Source organism: Eretmochelys imbricata, chromosome 2 (assembly GCF_965152235.1).
Source record: "Eretmochelys imbricata isolate rEreImb1 chromosome 2, rEreImb1.hap1, whole genome shotgun sequence".
NCBI lineage: Eukaryota > Metazoa > Chordata > Testudines > Cheloniidae > Eretmochelys > Eretmochelys imbricata.
The window spans coordinates 260,422,453-260,442,956 of record NC_135573.1 but is presented as its reverse complement, the minus strand read 5'-3'; the positions used below and the strand labels follow the sequence as shown (position 1 = coordinate 260,442,956).

At 46.1% G+C, this 20,504-nt stretch overlaps 1 protein-coding gene across 1 annotated transcript in view; it reads right to left on the bottom strand.

Annotated features, from left to right (window-relative positions):
* The window catches only part of LOC144260785 (vasoactive intestinal polypeptide receptor-like), a 182,321-nt gene extending 162,285 nt beyond the window's left edge, over positions 1 to 20,036 (bottom strand). The window contains exon 1 of the mRNA XM_077809524.1: positions 19,980 to 20,036. Coding sequence (XP_077665650.1) covers positions 19,980 to 20,036 — 57 coding nt within the window. The remainder of the gene's footprint in view (positions 1 to 19,979) is intronic.
* Positions 20,037 to 20,504: the final 468 nt, after the last annotated feature.

The window sequence follows — 20,504 nt, the reverse complement described above, 5'->3', positions numbered from 1 at the left end:
TCGTAAGTCATGTGTTCCAGACCCCTAATCATTTTTGTTGCCCTCCGCTGGATTCTTTCCAATTTTTCCACATCCTTCTTGTAGTGTGGGGCCCAAAATTGGACACAGTACTCCAGATGAGGCCTCACCAATGTCAAATAGAGGGGAATGATCATGTCCCTCAATCTCCTGGCAATGCTCCTACTTATACAGTCCAAAATGCTGTTAGCCTTCTTGGCAACATGGGCACACTGTTGACTCATATCCAGCTTCTCATTCACTGTAACCCCTAGGTCCTTTTCTGCAGAATGGCTGCCTAGGATCTATATAGACTGTCAAGACCTGATTTGAAGAGGCATCCAGTACTCCACAGTTCCAGCTGAAGTCAATGGGAGACGTTGGTGCTCTGTAACCCTGAAAATCAAGGGCTAATTCTGTAATGCACTGGGGGGGGGTATGCACAAAGCACTTGGTTAATCTCTAATAATGTAGTTCTCCCCCGCCCCCCAGCAATTACAATTCTGTTTAATGTCACTATATTGTCTATTTAGGAGCCATGTTCTTTAATCTCCCACCTTAGATCAAAATGGTTTTTAAAATGTCCTTCCCAACCCCATTAAGACAGGGATGAGGGCACACAAAATTGCAGCTAAGCGTCCTCCGGGAGGGCACAGTACAGTTTGAGAAAGCACAATGTACTTACATCATTGAAAATGAGGAAGGTTGCTTAGAGAAAGAGGAAGTTGTACACCGCCACCTGCTGAACACAGAGCTTGGATTTCAGAACAAATCACTCAGGGTTTGCCATTTGTGCTGCACTCTGCGGCCACTTAGAACTTCCCAACATATGTGGGGATAGAGCCAAACTCCTCCTGCTCCTAAAGCACAGCCCCCCACTACTGAGCTAAAGGAGAGTCTCCCTTGGGTCTCAGCAGTGTAAGGCCTATGATACATTGTTCTCTGGATGTAATCAGAACTACTGAACTTATACACACCAGCTAGTTCACAGCACTATGCAGCAGATACATCTGTTTGGCGCGCCAACGCACCTTCCAAATCTCTTTGCTACGTTACCAACTTTGGGCAAACGCTGGCTATGTTTTGAAAGGTTGTTTCTGAAAGGGCAGAGCCAGCCAACAGCTTTATTGTCACACCTTTCCGGATGCATGTGTGCTATCTAGGCAACTAAAGCCTTGTTACCCTTGTTGTGTGAACTGACGGCAGCAGAAGTGTACCTGGCATACCCCGATAGAGGGAATCACCCTCAACTGCATGGCACTTGCTAGGCAGGGGACATGGGTTCCAAAGTCCAGTGAGTTGACAAACACACACACACGCACGCACCTACCTACCTGGTGGTGCGGGTCCTGTTTAAGTGTCTTAGACACCATTTGACCCTCTCTCTCTCTCTCCATGGTATAACAAAAGAGCTAATTTAGACTCAATTGTGAGTCTTGTTATGTGCTGCAGAGCTGAAATCACTGATATATTGGTGAGGCCTCATCTGGAATACTGTGTCCAGTTTTGGCCCCACACTACAAGAAGGATGTGGAAAAATTGGAAAGCATCCAGTGGAGGGCAACAAAAACAGTTAGAGGACTGGAAAACATGACTTATGAGGAGAGGCTGAGGGAACTGGGATTGTTTAGTCTGCAGAAGAGAAGAGTGAGGGAGGATTTGATAGCAGCCTTCAACTACCTGAAGGGGGGTTTCAAAGAGGATGGATCTAGATTGTTCTCAGTGGTAGCAGATGACAGAATAAGGAGTAATGGTCTCAAGTTGCAGTGGGGGAGGTTTAGGTTGGATATTAGGAAAAACTTTTTCACTAGGAGGGTGGTGAAGCACTGGAATGCATTACCTAGGGAGATGGTGGAATCTCCATCCTTAGAGGTTTTTAAGCTCAGGCTTGACAAAGCCCTGGCTGGGATGATTTAGTTGGGGATTGGTCCTGCTTTGAGCAGGGGGTTGGATTAGATGACCTCTTGAGGTCCCTTCCAACCCTGATATTCTATGATTCTATGATACCTAGGTCTAAGTATTAGACCTATTTTGAGACAATGTCTCTATTCAAGAGACTGCCCAGTGTCCACTAGCAGTGAAGGTCCCCCACTAACAGCTGAATCACTGAGAGCTGAAAGCTATGTTAAGTGGTGGGCCCTGAAGACATCTTGGTGAGTGGCCAGCTGGGCGGTTGGTGGAGAGGCACGACCAGCACGGTGGCTGGGGGGAAGGCACGGCAAGTGGCCGGCAGGGAGGCTGGTGGAGAAGCGTGGCCAGCAGGGCGGCTGGCAGAGAGGTGCGCCGATTGGCTGGCAGGGCGACAAACAAGTGCCCGAGCAGTGGTGCCAGTAAGGTGCCTCCTTACCCGCTCCCTTTCACCCAGAGTGGGAGGTGAACTCTGTGGATGAACCTCTGAGCTCTGGGGCTGCACTGGCCAAGGACAGCAACTGTGAGTGGGGTGCAGAGAAGGGACGGGCACGTTAAAGGGACTTCTGGGTTGCTGGACTTAAGAACCTGAGGGAAAAGGACACTGCCCACTTACTTGGGAGTGGGTCTTTTGCTCATGGTTTATGTTTATGAATCTAGTTGCGGTGTTTTCCCAAATTAATGCTGAGTAACTTCCCTACTTTTAGTAAAAGTTTTTGGTACACTCAGACTCTGTGCTTGCGCAGGGGAATTATTACCTCTTAGAGGTGCCCAGGGCGTGGTGTGTAATTGTCCCAGGTCACTGGGTGGGGGCTCGAGCCGGTTGTGTGTTGTATTGTTGAAAAGGAACCCCTAGGTACAGAAACCAGTCTTTGTTGCTGCCTACTCTGACTGGCAGAAGGGTTACACACTAAAGAACTGATTTCACAATAACACTGTTAGAAGAAAAAGAGCAGGTTGACCCAGAGGTGGATTTGAGTACAGGCTTCTTTATTGCGATACTTGTTCCCCTCGATCCAATTGTCAAGTAAGCACTGAATTAGTTACAGCACATTCTTTATTGAAGTTAGTATGTAAATTCCTACATTTACTACAAACACCCCCAAAACCCTTACGGAGTAATAAGAATGCCCATACAATGAATATTAATAGCTCTATACTGAATATAATTATTCCTGCCCCGATCACTATTTACAGCTTTAGCATATTCCACAGATTATTTTTACTTTGAAGATACATTTCTTTGCTATAATTTCAGTCATGAACTCCCTGGATCAGCAGTTTGCAGGGAAGGGAGGAAGGGGCCATGACCCCCAACTTGCCTGTGTAGCTGGGAAAGGAAGTGGGGGGAAGATAACACTACTTTACCCCAGAAGGTATTCTTTAGATGCCCACATTCCTCAGGTAGCTGCAACCTTATCAAACCCTTAACAAGGAGAAGGGAATGGAGATTTAGGGTAGCCCTAAATCTATCAAGCACAGAGAGGTGTCTGCACTTTATCTATCAAGTGCAGAAGCAGTGCTCGCCTGTTCCTCTACTCCTTATTACCATCTCTGTTCACCAGCAGTCTCCCAGTTTTCTGCTTAACCCTTACGTATCCCAACAAACACCACCTCTTTGTCAAGCTCGGAAGCAGAGGACTTTTCTGCCTCTGCAGATTTGTTTGAGGGAAAGACAGGAAATGCCTGTTTCTCTAGAGGAAAGCTCTTTTAATTGGACTGCGGTTGTTTTGGAACAACTTGAAGAAGTTGGAAGAGTATGGAGGAAATCAATAAGATTCATATTTTCTTTCCAGAAATGCAAGGATTACAAGACACAGAGCCCTTCTGCTCAGTAACATTGGTGATTTGGGGTGACGTTCCCAACATCCTCTCTCTGCACTGATAACTCATTGAAGACAGTCCAAAGCCAAGGTCATTCTCTTGATATTCAAAGCTCTGTATGTCCTTGGACCTAGCTACCTGAGATCGCTTCTCCTTCTATGACCATGACCACCCTTCACAGCTACGATCCACTGGAACTGCCAACCAACAGAGGAAGAGCTCTGTCCACTGGAGATGGAACACCCATAGGAGCAGGTTCCAGATTATGACAGCTGAGCTAAGAATTAGAGCGGGGTGAAGTTTTTTGGATGGGAATTTCTTGACCAAAAAAAAATGCAGATTCGGGTTGATCAAAACATTTTGTAAATTTATTTTAAATTTGCCAAAACGTTTCGGTTGAAGAAAAGCCCCCAAAACATTCAGAGAGTTGAAATGTTTCATGTTGACATTTTGTCATCAAAACGTTTAGATTTTTCTTTTTAAATTTCACTCCAATTTTAGTACTTAAAAAAAAAAAACAGATAAAAAAAACCCCTCAAAACCAAAGTGAAACGTTTCATTCAACCCAAAATTAAATGTTTTGATGGTTTAGGTTTGCTGAAAAATTCCTGCTGCGTGTCAACCCAAAACAATCCCCCTCCACACAAATCTTCAATTCAACCACCAAAAGAAAAAACTGGTTGTTTGCTCAGGTCTAATAAGAATGACTCTGCCTGCATTCAGAAATAAATACAAAACAAACCTCTTTGCCTCCTCTTTCCCCACAATAGCACCTTCATCCTCATACCCGTGTGTATGTGAGATATATATATCTCCAGAGAGAGATGTATCTTTGACTAGGTGTACTTGGTTCTGCCTCAGCACAAGGGGATGGATAGATGACCTCTCAAGGTCCCTTCAAGCCTTACATTTCTATGATTGTTTCTGCTTTTACTCAAGAGAGATCCTCAGATACTGCAGCACTGGGGGGCCATATAAGAAACTAGAGAAATGGAACACTGCCCTTCTCCAAACAGGGAGCTTTCTACAGTCACTGAAGCCCAAAACAGACACCTACAGGAGCAGATAGATAGACTCGGTGACCTCTTGAGATCTCTTCCAGCCCTACATTTCTTTGATTCTATGATTCATGCCTAACAACAAAAGCAATGGAGTTGGACAACAAGAAACACTCGCACTTAAAGGAATTAGACTTCAAGCAGCCAGGGGAAGACAGAGTTTGGAAAACTGCAGGAGCACATTTATTCTATTAGCTGCAAGGAAACAATGTGCATTAGCCATGCTACAGAGTGCAGTATCTTATCCATGAGCACTTATTGATTTGAAATAGACCAAGCTGCTTGACTGATTCATGTCTGCACAGGCAAAAGAATGTTAATTATGACAAAATGGTCCTGGTCTCTAAAAGGCCTGGAGATACATTACAAAGGCCCCATAAATCCTATCGATCTATGGCACTTCAGTACAGAAGTGGTGGAAAAGGACGTTGGTTCAATCATGGACTTGCTCTTCTGTCTTCGGTGTCTCATTAATGAATAGGTCCTAAACAAACCTCATCCCTACTGGAAATGAAACAATGCTATGTGTTAAAACCTGAAAACCCATTGAGTAATGGCTGAGATTTTAGATCATATTTGTCAGTCATATTTATTTATTTCCTGGCACAGAACAATAGATCTGAAGAGAGTTCCTGCCCTGGAGAAATTACAGTCTATCAAACAGACATGGAAAGAGATGACTCCCTGGGGAACCAGCTGAAACAAGCAAACCGTGAATGAAGCAAACAATCCATCTCGATTTAACCAGCAGAACATCAGCTGCAATGCACTGTGCATTTGGTGACCCGAGTTCAAGTGGACAGGACTCCGATGGAATGATTGTGATAAGGAGACACAGGCCTTCAAAGTAAATGGTGATTGACGGAAAGGCTGCCACTAACATCACCTCCCATCCCGCTATATTGAACTTGTCAATTTATATTGATCGAAAAACAGAATTTCCATCCCAAGTGAATATCAGATGCTTTCACGTTTGTTTGCATCCCGAATCAGGATGAAAAGTCAAAATATTGAAATTTGCCGCAAAATGAAAAGCTCTGAAAAAAAAATTTCCATTTGGAAATACTGAAACATGTGGGTGAGCCCCCAGACATCATGGGAGATGTAGTCCACCTGTGGAGCCCAGCCCAGATGAGAGAATGGGGACATGAGCCACTTGAACTACAACCTCCATGAGGTACCACAGCAGCTCAGGCTGATGCAGAGATTAATGATGGCAGGGTCCAAAATGTTTCACATCTCCTGACAGGGAAAAAAAATAAATCAGAAAGATCAGCATTTTCACCATTGAAAATGTCCATTTTGCAAAAACCACGTTGTCTGTTGAAGAAACGTTTTGATGGAAAATTCCCAACCAACTCTCTTGTCAACCCACCTCTCCTCTTGTAATACCTCCATTGGCTTTCCACTGCATTGAGGTGAAGGAGCTGGAACTTAAAGCCCTATATCACTTGACCTCAGCCTGGATCTCTAACCTTGTTTCCTTCAGCATCCCCCTTCCTGTTCTGCCAATTCCCAGCAAGAGTGGTAACTCTGGAGCTGGAGTATTTGAGTGAAGCTCATCCCTGGACGGAGTGCCACACCAATGGCCAGGCACTAGTTTGGTGAGCTGGGGAGGAAATGGTTTGTGCAGGATGTGAAACTTTGAGATTTCAAAAAAATTTCCTTCTTCCATTAACACCAAACCAAACCAAACCAAAAAAATACAAATAAAATAAAACAATCTTCAGAAGGTTTTGGTTATGAAAAACCAAACTCAACAGCCCTGAATAGTCGATAGTCATCTGGTTCCGGCATGAACCCCAAAATGTGGGGTTGAACCGAAGTTCAAGTCACCACTGTGACTCAGGGTAGAAGAGGGAACTGAACTTCAACTTCGGTCTCTTGTATCTTCGTTGCGTTACCAGGCTGGGCAGCATTCTGGGATGTGGTGTGCATCTCTCTCTTGCTTTGATCAGAAATTCCATCCCGGACCTGAGAAAACGTTGCCAACAAAAGCTTTGCCAAAGCTGGTCCATTTCCACATGCTGTTGGTTTCTGCTTCAGTGAATCAGCATTTTCTAATGAAAAACTATTTTGTTGAAAAATTCCCGATCAGCTCTGCTGATGAGTCCCTGCTCAGTCTTATTTTAAGGACTAAGGCGGTATCTAGATGCACAGGGCTGAATACCACCCTTAGGGGAGGGCAGTTTTGGTCTAGGAAGCTCTCCCTTTGGAGTACACTCAGCTCTGCAGAAACAGTAAATGACAAACTGGGCATCATCACTGGCAAGACCGTAGTTAACATGGCACCTAAATGCTCTTGACATGTGGACGGTAACCAAGGGAATGGTGTTAAAGTTATACTTGATCTGGGTGCCCTCTTGCTGTGCGGAGTGGCCACGCTCATTACAAGACCTTCTAGGCATATGTGTACATTGCCTGAAGCAGCGACCCTCCCACCCTGGGTCAACAGGCTTGGCCTCGAACTAGTGCCTTAAAAAATAGCTCTGGAGACAGCACTCACCCCTCTCCCTAGGCTTCAGAGCCCAAGCTCTTATATTACACTTGCAGATCCTTGAGGAAAGAGTTGAATAGTGTCAGGCCCTGTACTGATCCCTGTGGGCCACCACCAGACTCCCCCATTTAAGGATGGTTCCCCCACTGACAACTACTTTCTCAGATCTCTCACTTAGCCCAGTGTTAGTCCATTTAACATAAGAATGGTCATACTGGGTCAGACCAAAGGTCCATCTAGCCCTGTATCCTGTCTTCCAATAGTGGCCAATGCCAGGTGCTCCACCCCAAGCTCCAATGTCTACATAGCTATTTTTAGCACAACAGTGCAAGCCCGAGTCTCTTGACCCAGGCTGGGAGGCTTGCTGCCATGGGCTAGACGTCCCCTAGACATCCCAATGGAGATTGGGGCCCCATTGTGCTAGGTGCTCTACATACAGTCCCTGCCCCAAAGACCTTGCCGTCTAACCAAAGAGCAGGAGAAAGGCAGCCTCGTTATCCCTCTCTTACCGCTGGGGAACTGCAGCGCAGAGAGACGAAGGGACATGCCCAACATCAGAGTTTGTGTTGCAGAGCCAGGAATTGAACCCACGGCTCCCGAGTCCCGGTCCTGTGCCCCCTACAGCGGCTGAGCATAGGGTTTGACCTCTCTCTGTTAATTAAAGCCCCACGCCAAGTAGATGCCTGATTTCTGGCTGTTGGCTGCTTTGCAGGGCATGTGGGCATTTATTTTTAGTTGCATCATCCTCCCGCTGGCTGGGCTGCATCCAATGGCTGTGTTATATATTTTGGGTTTGTGTTCACAGCCGATAGCTGAGGAAGCCTGAGTGGTATATTGGCAGAGAGGAAATAATTACAAAACACAGGAACTCCAAGATGCCAGGGGTGTAACACCCAATCCAGGCAGCTACAGCGAAATGTGTCATTGATTTGTCATCAAACAGAGGGAGTGGAAGGGAACCGGAGTCAAACACACAGTTGCCTTTTTGTTTGTCCGTAACAAATCCTGCCAGCGCCTCTGGGGTAGACGGATAAAAGGCAAGACTTTACTGCTGCCTTGTTATACGAGAAGGTGGCCGGGACACAAACCCATTCAATCAGGTGGCTGCAGTCTCACTTTCCCCATACACTAGTGCTGCTTCCCCAAAGCTAAGCTGTCCTTAAGGCAGTAGATCTGGCTATGGAAAGATTCCTGTGGGGCACCAATCCAGCGCCAGGATGGCCTGAGAATCAGGGGAGCACAGAAGGTGTTGCAAAGCTATTTGTGCATCCCTTTTCAGCTCAGGACCTGGTCCCGTGGCTAGAGCTGACAGGGTTCCCGTTAGATACTCTCAGATGAGTTACAGCTTTGCCCTTCTGGAGGAAGATTTCATTCCACAGTCATAACAAACGGAGACACTAAATACCAACCTGGCACCTTGCGGATACGCGCACAGATCTTATCAACAGTATCTAATTCACTGCAACGCCAGTTGCCTGCTGTGTTCATTGGCTGGTAGGATCTGAAATCCCACAAAGAATCTCTCCTTGGAGTCATTACAAGCCCCACCCCTCTCTCTTTTCTGTCCCCATTTTCGGTTGTTTTCCATTCTGCATATGTTGGCGTTCCAGAGTTAATAAGTCCCTGTGAATTGCCTGAGGCTTATTTCCTTTTGAACATTATAATCCATGAGTCTGTCATTTAACTATTTTCCCACAAGAGAATTTTGTGCTTCTGGAAGATCGTGCAGCAATAAGTCCTTGGGTTTGTCTTATCCTTGTCGTGAGGCTGCAGGATTTAAAAAAAAAGTCAGCTCTGTGTCATCCAGAAGATGATGCCTCTGGCAGTATAGTGTTCCCCTAGCACTATTCAGGGGGCAGGGGTCATTTGAGACTCAAAGGAAAGAGAGCGACCTGCCAACATCACTGCCTTCTGCATCTGGATGTCCCCTGGGGATTTCCCATCCACAACACTGACCAGGCTTGTGTGTTCCGGTAAGGGAGTTAGGGCTCAAAATAATAATAAGTGAACACCATGGACCAGATCCTCAGCTGGCGTATGTCTGTAGACGATGGACTTTATTGGAGCTCCGCTGATTCACATCCCGTAAGAGCTGGCCCACTGTCCCTGCAAAAAGTATCCCAAGTATTGCTCCCAAGATCAATGCACACTAAGAATGACGCTGTACAGAGTGAGGCTGGAGACAAGCTAGAATATATTTGTTGCTAAAAGAAGGGCACAAACGCTCATTTCCCTGACAGGACTCATGAGTGAGGGGTCATATGGAAAGAATTCCTCGGCAAGCAGACGCACAGTGCTTGCCCTATCCGTGGAGTAGAGATGCTGAAAGGGAAAAGCCTTGTAGGGAGAAATTTTGCAAGCTACGGGAATCTGCCATCCCAGGCATTGCTTCTGGAAACAAGAGGATCCCAGAGAACTGACAGCAAAATACAGTTGAGGGGATCATTTCAGCAATGGAATTAGATGCATGGCATAGCTAGGCCACACACAGCACTGCAGAACTGTTTAATATCATGCCTGAAAAATGCAGGCAGCATAGCTGGAGACTCCTCGGCATGGCAGTAATTCTTCACGTGATTTCTGACCTCCGTCCAAACTCCGGTGAAACCAGGAATGGCTTCAACAGAGACTTTTTTGTGCTGCTGATTTTTCCAGGTGGAAAAAGACCATACGTCTGCTGTGCGGACATCCTATGGTCCTATAATGCTTAGGCCGCAAAGGCTAAAATCAAGGACAACCTAAATAGTGGTTGCATATTGGGTGCGAGCGAGACAGAAAATGGTGTAAGCAGCATAGAAGAGTAACTAGCACTGATTTGGTGTTCAATAATAATGCCTAGCTCTTTTCAGCAGTGGATCTCAAAGCGCTTCCCAAAGGAGATCATTACTGCCATTTTACACATGGGGAAACTGAGGCACAGAGGGGCAGTGATTTGCCCAACATCACCCAGCAGCATGACCAGGAATAGAACCCATGTCTCCAGAGTCCCAGTCCAATGCTGTAGCCACGATGAATAAACCACTGGCCTCTGTTAGCTCAGTGTGGATTCAGTCGAGCCATGTTCTGCTGTGTACCACAAAGGGGTGGAGCTCCCGAGCTGGGGATTCTCCCATCAGAGGAGACTAACAGACCTAGCTCCAACACTACCCCTGCAATCCTCAGCATGAGGGCATCGGGATTATTGAAGGGAAGGGAGCCTGGCTGGACAACACTGCTCCAGAAATCCCTAGCTGGCAGATCCTCCCTAGGAGCCATACCTAGACACAAGTAGTTCAGTGCAGCCCTCTGAGAAATAGCTTTCACCCACCCCCTCTCCAACATCTCAGTTGTACTCCGTAGATATGGCCACAGCTGAGGTTGAGGCCTGGGTATGCAAAGCAAGTATAAGGATGCTCTCTGTGGGGACCAGACTCAGTCCTTCATACAAGCAGGTGCAACTCCCAGTGAATTCAATGGAAGTTGCATTTAGGCCAGGGGCTGAATTTAGTCACAGGTGTACTGAGGATGGTGCAGGCTTATGATAAATGATGGTGCACCTGATCTATATCCTATTCCAAGCTAAACGTGTAAGGATGTCTAGAGTCAACGTCACACAAGATTTTTTCTTCTAAATGGTCATTTTCAGATGCTCAACAGATCTTCAACAGATTTTTATCCTTTGGGTTCAAACTTGGCACGTTTTTTCTTGGCCCAGGAATGGATTTATTTGTACATAAACTTTGAGCCAAAATGGTCTGGCTGTTTTCAAGAAATAGTGGAAACAAAGTCCACTTTTGACTCTATGCACCGAATAAATCAGGGGCCCAGCCAAAACAAAACATTATGTGAGCATGTCATTAAAGTCTGTTGTAATGCACGTAATAAAGAGGTAGATTTAAGGTTGCATGGGCTGCCTTAATTTTTTGACATTTCCTCACTTTTCAGTGCTTTGTAACCTTAATGCTCTTCTAATGTAGTTACTTGTATGGAATTTCTTAGATTGCTTACATTAGACAGATGAGGACATTTATTATGGACACAGTAACAATAGAATAACAGCAAATCTGTAATTGTTGGTTATGATATAGACTATGCATTAAAAACATCTCTTAAATACAGAATAATGTTTGTGACCCAAAGAAATATATTTTAAAGGGATATTCTGCACATTCAGGTTTTACAAATGAGACACAAAATTCTTGATATTTTTATCTCCAGTGTGTTCTAGATGTATGCTTTCCAGGTAACATTTTTAAATGTGTGATGATTCCTATGTTTAGGGTCTGATTTTATAGCGAATTACACGTGACTATCAGGAGTAATAATTCCCGCAGAGTCCCTGGAATTATACCACTGTAAAACTAGAAGAAGAGAATCAGGCTCATAAAATTGAACAAAGAAACTTTGCGAATAAGGCATGAGCGCTTGAGCCAATGTAAATCGGTGTTGCAGCTAATGGGACTATGCCAATTTCCACCAGCTGAAGTACTGGCCTGATATATTCAGTTCCAGAAAGGAAGAGGGGAGTCTATAGGTCTGATTCTGTTCTCACTTACATGGAAGTAAATTAAGAGTCACTCTGTTAGAGTTAATGGAGTTATGCCAGTTAAGACTGGCATAAGATCAAAATGCGTGCGCACGAGAGCTATGTGAATGACTCAGTTTGCTGTTTGTTTGCAGCACACACACAAAAATTGTCTTGGGTTGATGCTGAAATGTGAACTTGGCAGCCAATGAAATAATTGAAAAAAAAAAAAAAAAAAGAAAATTGTCTCAGGTCAAATCCCAAAACATTTCATTTTTGAATTTTTAAAAACTTTGAGTTTAAAATAAACTTGAAGTTAATTTGTTTGTAATAAAAAAATCAAAATGTTTTGTTTCAAAAGTAATGAAACAAAATGTTTAGATTTCTTTTAGCTGCCTTTAGGTCTTTTTTTTTTTTTACCAAAACCAATCTGGTGAAATTGACACAAATTCATGACATGTTTCGGTCAACCTGATCTGCATCGTTCAGCAAATAAAACTTTCATCTGAAACGTTTCACCCCACTCTACCCCGATGACACTTCCTTCTCTGATCCTGCTCCTATCCTGAAGTTCACAGCAATTTGCTATCAAAGTAGGATTAGGGTCTCCATGTCGATCTTTCATTCCATCTGTGAAATCTATTAGAAGAAAAAAAAAAATCCCACACGAATCAGATTTGATTCGGCTACCTGAATGCGAGTCCAAATAAAAAGCTCTGTCTGCCCAGGACAGATGTGGTGAAGATGGAAGGATAGGTAACTCCCTGGGCATAAGAAAATGCATGCAATGTGACTTATGACACAGTTTAGTAATGTTTACAATAACCATGTTGAGTTGATTGGGTTTGGTGTTTTTTTCTAGCACAAAATACGTGTGAGTTTTTAAAATACATGTAGCGCATACGGGCCAAAATACGTCTGGGTTCTGGAGATACAGTAGGTATAAAATGCTATCCCTGCACTGTCCTAGTATTCCAGTTTAAACCAGCCCTACACACCCAGACACAGACAGTTCCTTGCACATTAACTGCGTCCCTGAAAGCACTTCATAAAACCAACAGCCTGAAAATTACAGGACCTAATTTCACGACATTAACTTTTCACCACTGTCACTTCACTGATTTCGAGGGAATGGTTCCTGATTTACACCAACGTGACTGAAAGGCAAAATAGGGCAGGGAGGAGTGAATATCAGCTTCATGCACTACTAGACCTTCACAGAACTCCTGTATGCGTAGCCACATCTCAAACCAAGATTGCTTCCCGCAGTTTAATAAATGTTCTGATGGGCCATTTACATCAGATCAGGCTGGCATTTATTGTAATGTAATTGTTATCGTGATTGTGGCTCCTCTTCCACTGTACAGTTTTAGTTACAGGACTAAGCAGTTTAAAAGTAATTTGCGACACAGATAGGAGGCTGGAGAGCGCTTGAATCATGTTCTAGTTTCAGTAACGGAAACTCTAATGCCTTTATTATTATTAACGTCCTTATTAGAATAAAACTTAGCACTTATTTATATCTACCATTCTAGATGCTTTTAGAACATTTAAAACACAATCCTGATCCAATCCAATTTTATCTAGTTAAGTGAATAAAGGGACTGCCCAGGGATTAAGGAAGCATTTGGCAAAGCAATCAATCAATTAGCAGTTCATAGAATATCAGGGTTGGAAGGGACCTCCGGAGGTATCTAGTACAACCCCCTGCTCAAAGCTGGACCAGTCCCCAGTTTTTGCCCCAGATCCCTAAATGGCCCCCTCAAGGATTGAACTCACAACTCTGGGTTTAGCAGGCCAATGCTCAAACCACTGAGCTATCCCTCTCCCCAACACCACTCCACACCTCAAACTCCCACCTCCCACCAAAGCACTCTGTGAACACTAATGAATTAGTCCTCCCTGTGTGCGAGAGAAGTATTATCCTGATTACATAGAAGAGAAAACTGAGGCACAGTGAGGCGAAGGAAACCATCCAGGGATCTGTGGCAGTCAAGCATAACACCAAGTGAACCGGCAGCAAGTTGCAGGCAAAGAGGGGTGAGGAACAGAAGATTGCTTAACCTATAAACAGAGGTCCACACCTGCCATACTTCTCTGCTGTGCAAATAACCACTTTAATATTGGATGAGGGCTAATGTAATCATCACTATCATTTGTCTTCCTAGGTCCTAGTTCAATACCTTGGATCAGATCCTGCTTCCAGTGAAGTCAACCAAGGCCTCATTTTCAGAGCACTCACAGCTCCCATTTACTTTGAGTGACATTATGGGCAGTCAGTACTTTTGAAGATCAGGCCCTCTGAGTTTGAGTGCACGGAGAATGCAAGATCAGGGAAATATTACGAGGAAAAATGTTCACCTAACAGTGAAAGAACTTCCCTAAACTGATGTAGGGCAGATGTACAAGCACTGGGATGATGGTACAATGGTCAGAACTTTCCTCACCCCTCTCCCTCTTTGCAATCACCCTTTTCCTGGTGATCATGGCATGCACCAGAGGATTTGTTGCCAAGTAGTTTCAGTTCTGCTAACCAGAAGAGAGATTTCTGTAGTCACAGAGCACTTTCCTCTGCACGAAAAACCTTCTCATCCTGAGTCAGACAGATAGTGAATAGGGCCACCCAGCCTCAGAATGAGTTGGGCTACACATTTCGCTTCCACACTTTCAAGGCTACATTTACCACATTTCCCTTTTTAAAGCAAAATGACTGGGCCCTGGATTCGGATTTCCCTGACACCAATGCTGGTCAGGAGTGATTCCATTCAAGTCAACAGAATTACAATAGCGTGAAGCTGGCATGACAGTGGCATTGGACCCGTTGCGTTTGGAAAGTGGGCTTGCCTCTGACACTCGTCGCACAATGAGTTAAAGATTCTCCAATCTGAGGTTCAGAACATATACAGCACAAAAGGTTGGAAGTGGCTTTTCATTACTGCAGCTGCGACCTAGAGAAACCCAAGACAAAGAGGTTCTCACTGGCCCATTCTGTACTTGGCCGCTCCTTCTAAGAATGTCAAGAAGAGGGCCAAGTACCAATTGCAATGTGATATTTTCTCCCTCTGTGGACATTTGCCCACTGTTCCATTGTAATGGACAGAAATGAAAGAAATTCAGATCCTGTTCTGCAAAGTTTACAGGCTAAGTATTGAGAATACAGACCACTCATAGTGTTTCTTATATGTACAGGTCTATATAGATCATGTATGAGGCCTGGGTGCAAGAACATCTTCTTGGATGTAGCTGGAAGATCACATATGCCACTAATGTGATCTTAGCTAGCTCTGAAGTTTGGTCACTAATTGTATGGGCTGATCTGAACCAGTAGCCCAAGGGTAAAGTCTCCATGGTCCATCACCAGAGCCCTTTTCTACCCATTCTGTTCACTTATTGGGTCTCATTTTCCTCTCACTTACAATGGTGAGAATCAGAAGTAACTTCACAGGAGGGTAGGAAAGATAACCTAGAGGAGGTGTACTAGACTGGGCCTCAGGAAACCTTGGGGTCCATTTCTGGCTCCAACACCGAGTTCCTATATGGCATTGAGGATCTGGACCTTAAAGTGGCATGACCAAAGGTATTTAGGCACCTAATTCATGTTAATTCCCATGGGAGTTAGGTGCCTAAATACTTTTGAGGACCTGGGTCATAGTTTACCCCAGGCCTCAGTTCCCAATCTGTCAAATGAGGATAATACCTTTCTACTTTAAATCCATTAATGCCTGTGAGACACTCAGGGCAGGTCTTCACTACCTGCCGATCCACCAGGTAGTGATGGATCTATCGGGGATCGATTTATCGCGTCTTGTCTAGATGTGATAAATCTATCGCTGAACGCACTCCCCCTCGACTCCGGAACTCCAGCTCACGAGAGGAGGAAGCGGAGTCAATGGGGGAGTGGCAGCGGTCAACTCGCTGCCATCCTCACCTAAGATATGCTGACTTCAGCTATGCTATTCACGTATCTTAGGTCGACACCCCCCCAGTGTAGACTGGGGCTCAGATACTGCAGTGATAAGGACTTTATACCTAGACAGAAGTCAATAGAGTTACATCAGTGTGAACTGGTTTAAGTGAGAGAGGAAGGCCTGTTAAATCTGTTCGTTTTTGTTAATCATTTTGATTCACGTAGTTAGTACTCAAGGGAGGGTTACCAGGTAGCAACTGTGGAAAATACAGGACACGGGGTGGGGGGGCGTAATAGGCACCTAGAGAAGAAAAAGTCCCCAAAAATGGGACTGTCCCTTTAAAAAGGGGACATCTGGTCACCGTAACTCAAGGCAAAAAAATTCCTATCGGATTAGATTCATCTCCGGTGCAACGGAGTTGAAGTTACACTAGGGATGAGTTTGGCTCATAATGTTTTAAAAATGATTGTACAAAGAAACTGAGGCGGAAACACACACACAACCTGCCTGCCAGAGTATCAGGCAAGATTCTCTGTCCATGGTCCCATCTGCCTCCAGATGCCAGTGGTATCTGGCACAGTAATATACTGCAATTCAGCAGTCCTCTCTCTTTCTCCATTCCTCAGACCACTTCATGGGAGAAAGACCCTCGCATGGACCCACTCCCCTCCCAGTATGCTCCGACCACCCCACCCACCCTCTCCCCCTATTTGGCTCTCAGTATTTTTCATGCTGCTGACCAACAAAATAGGACTCGCGATCCCTGGTGGTTGATGATCATCTTTTGAAAACCAGGGCTGAAGTGCCTGCGGACTAGAGTAACATTCTGCTAATGTTCCTTCCAAGTACGACCCCTACCACTCCATTTTGCATTTGATTTTCTCTAGCTCTGTTAACCTCTAACCATAATGTTCTAAAAAGCATATATATGATGTATACAGAATTCAGTACATGTACCTATAGGCTGAAATACATATAATACCTCTTAGAGCAGCTTTGTAGCACGGCCAGCAAAAGTCAAGGATTTTAAGTTTTATAAAGGGTTCTGTTATCATGAGGAGTTGCAACGTGTGTGCGGCAGATGGTAATAGCAACCTTCAGAAAGATGCTGGAATTACAATAAAGGTTTCTAAGGACAGTGAATACAATGGATCTTCTTTGAAAGAGTCGGTTTCTTTATATACATTTTCATCAACCCCCCCTACCAATGAGTAGTGGAATGAAAGAGTCAGAAGTTGGCCAGTGGTTTTCACACAAGTCTAAATGAGTGCGGGTTACAGATGTATGGAATCATCCTGGGTCACTTCATTTGCAATTTGAGCACTGGAAAAACATAGAGCCTGATTTGGCATTCACTTACATCAATTTTACTCTGGTTTAACTACATTTCTGTAGGTGAAACAGGCCAAACACAGTTTATACTACACCGGCCAATTTGGCCAGCCCAGACTGATCTTTGAATCTGGAAGAAAGTGGAATTCGCAGAGCGATTTGAATGACTGAAATCTCATTCGACGCGTACATGCCAAAATACTTTCCACTAGTCATGTTCATGGCTCAGTTGACCAGATTCTTATTTTAGTCACACCACTGGAAAGTTGAAGTCAGTGACATTACCCTGGTTTTAAATCAAAGGTAAATGAAAAGACATCTATTGCTTTTCTCTGAAGCCTTCGGCACTGGCTGCTGCAAGAGGCAGGATAGCAGACAGTCAATCAACAGTTTGAAGTTATATATCCTGGTTTTCCTGTCTGAGTGTCTGAGTTATGTAGCAGCAAGGGGAAAGTTTACAAGAGCAGTTAAAACACCTGGCTACAATAGTTTTATGACACTGAACTTTTTGTTTCATACTGACCAGAGCAGGACTGCTATTTAAAACTTTTCAAGGACAGACCAATTAATCATCACAGTGAAATTAAAAGGAAAACTGCACTGAGCAATCCCAGATCCCATGGCAAAATTATCGCTGTTTCAGCTTTGGTTCTGAAATGCATTGCAACTCTTTGGATCTCTGGAGTTCTCCTTAGCATTCAAACACTGACATCACCCCTTCTACAGCAGTAGGCTCAGCATTCATATGTTAGCGAAGGCGTTTGCAAAAGCTGATCTCGGGCACTATTCTGTCTGCCCCATCAATAGAAGCTGAGGTCTAGCAAAGTCTGGTAAATATCATGAAAGTAAGATAGGGGAAAAAATCAATGATCATTGCACTACAATGAGAAAATAAACAGTGATGTAGCAAAACAAGGAAACAGACAGTTAAAAGGAAGTCAAGGTTGACCCAGAAGAGCCGCTAGTTTATGGTTTGTTCTTATTAATCACAGAGCACCAGGAGGTTAGTGCTCGTAGAAAGCACAGATAAAGACCCTGTCTCCACCCACAGGGTTTACAGTCTAAGGGCCCAATCCTGCAAACGCTTGCACAAGTAACTGGGGTAGCCTCCATAGGAGCTAAGGGTGCGGGGGGGGGGGTGCTGCTGCTCCCCCTGGCTTGAAGTGGCTTCCATGATATCCAGAGTTTACAGTTTGGTTCAATGGCTCTCAGCACCCCCCACTATACAAATTGTTCCAGCACCCCCAGCAGCCTCTTTGACTGCTCACAGGAGTGAAGTTGCTACTGTGCCTCTGTGTTTCCAAGACCGGGCCCCAGATGATTTCCTCACACCTCCAGGTTTGAAGTCAATGAGAATTTTGCCATAGATTTCAGTGGGAGCAGGATCTGGCTCAGATCCCTGTGCTTACATGAATTCCCCGTTTCCCCTCATCGTTTGCTCCCCAGCTCAAGTGCTGGACACCAGCTGTTTATGTCCTTCTCCAAAAGGAAAGCACCAACTTTAATTTATTCTGAAAATCTAACCCACCTGGGCTTGGGAACGGAAGATGCTGGATATTCCAAGCTGACCAAAAACAGAACTTGTTTCACTGTCTCATTTCACAGGCTTGGAGGAGAGGGGACGTGGGAGAGCCATATGACAGAGGAAAGAAGCAAAAGCCAGGGTTGGGTGGCTCTGCCCATGCTGTGAAATTCCATTGAATTGGGCATAATGTGGGTTCTAGCCCACGAAAGCTTATGCCCAAACAAATTTGTTAGTCTCTAAGGTGCCACAAGGACTCCTCTTTTTTGCTGATACAGACTAACACGGCTACCCCTCTGAAACCTGTCTCCATTGAATTGGGTTGACTTTGTCCATGGGAGATCAGACTGGCTTCTAGGGGAAAACTCGGTCATGGAACTGAAGGGACAGCGAGCAAATGAAACCGACTCCCGTCCAGCAAACAAGGGCTAACCCCAGTCACACCGAGCAACTTCACCACCACAACAGGGTGCCGCTGAAGGAATGTTGCGGGTTTATTGGTTATGAGAGGGAATGAATGCAAGCCAGGGTTTGAATTAAGGGGGCAAATGCAGCCTCAGCTGCCTCTCAATCCTCCTCAGTAAAATACAGCAATTAGCTTCATTGAATACGGTGCAAGGAGAGAAGCTTTAAGGAGCAGCCCCCTGGTGAAATATTCCAATAAGACCCGGTTTCCTACTGACAGTGAAATAACACAAATAATCAAACACTTGGAGAAGTAACTTCCCAGGTGGCTTCTGCATTGTCCTGCGGGGGCGGAGGGAGCCGGGCAAGCCGAGAGGCTTGATCCTGAAACAGGGATGGTGGAAATCAGACAGACAGACAAGCCCCACTAGGTTATCAGGGGCACCCAGTTCCAGGCACTGGCGTACCCACCCGGTACATACCCGAGTGCTTTGCCCCGTTGAGAGTCAAATGACCTGAAAGCTGCAGCTTGCCCCCAAGTGTATTCCACAACCAAACCGATCTGCCCCAACATTCAGAGTCCTCCGAGTTTCATCCCATTATTCGCAGCTCTCTAGCCGATTTCCCCCTCCCTGAGCTCTTTTCCAGGTCAAGGCACTATCCAAGAAGCAAATGCTGCAGAAGAGGAAACAGCCTCCTCGGGCAGCCCCCCGCCAAAAAAACCCAACTAAACTAAGGTGACCCTCAGAGCCCCTTTCCCTGCAGGTTCCGCAGGACAAGCCCCGTGCCTGCGCGTCCCGAGACTGATCGGGCAGAAAGACGGGACGAACCTGCCCCTTCGCACGTCCAGACACAACATTCGGAAGTCGGCGAAAGTTTCTCCCCGCAAAATCAGGCCGGAGCGCGAATGAATGATCCGGCTCGGAGCGGGAAGACGAGCGCTCAGCTGCGCCCGGGCACACCGGGAAGGCACCGGGCGAGCGGAGCGGAGCACCACGGAGGCGCTCCGGGGCCGTGCACTTACCCAGGCGAGGAGGCAGCTGAAGACCGAGAGCCAAAGGCAGGCGGCTGGCGGCTCCATGCCGGCTGGGGTGGAGGGGAAAAGATGCCCCCCAGGACCGGTGCGCCCCCACGCCTGCCGCGGGGCGTTCAGACCAGGTCCCCCGGGAGACGGATCCCGGCCCGGGCTGAAGTTGGGTGTTTCCTTCCCCGGGATCCCGGGGGCGGAACGCACCTGGCGCGGCTCAGCGCTGCCAAGCCCGAGCCATCCCCGCTCCTCCGCGCTGCCCCGGTGCCACTGGGAGCCTCCCCCCGCGCTCCGCGCAGCGAATCCCGGGCCGGAGGAGGAGGAGGCTCACGCCGCAGCCGGGCTGGGGCCAGCCCTGCGGCTCCGCCCTCCGGCTGGGGCGGACGGGCGCTGGGGGGCTCCCCGCGCCGGCCAATGGGAGCAGGCAGGTGCCCAGGGGGGTGGCTGCGGGGATCCGGCGGGGCGCGGGCCGACCGCAGGCAGCGCGGCAGGGGGAGGCGAGGGGGCCGCAGCGGGGCTGGA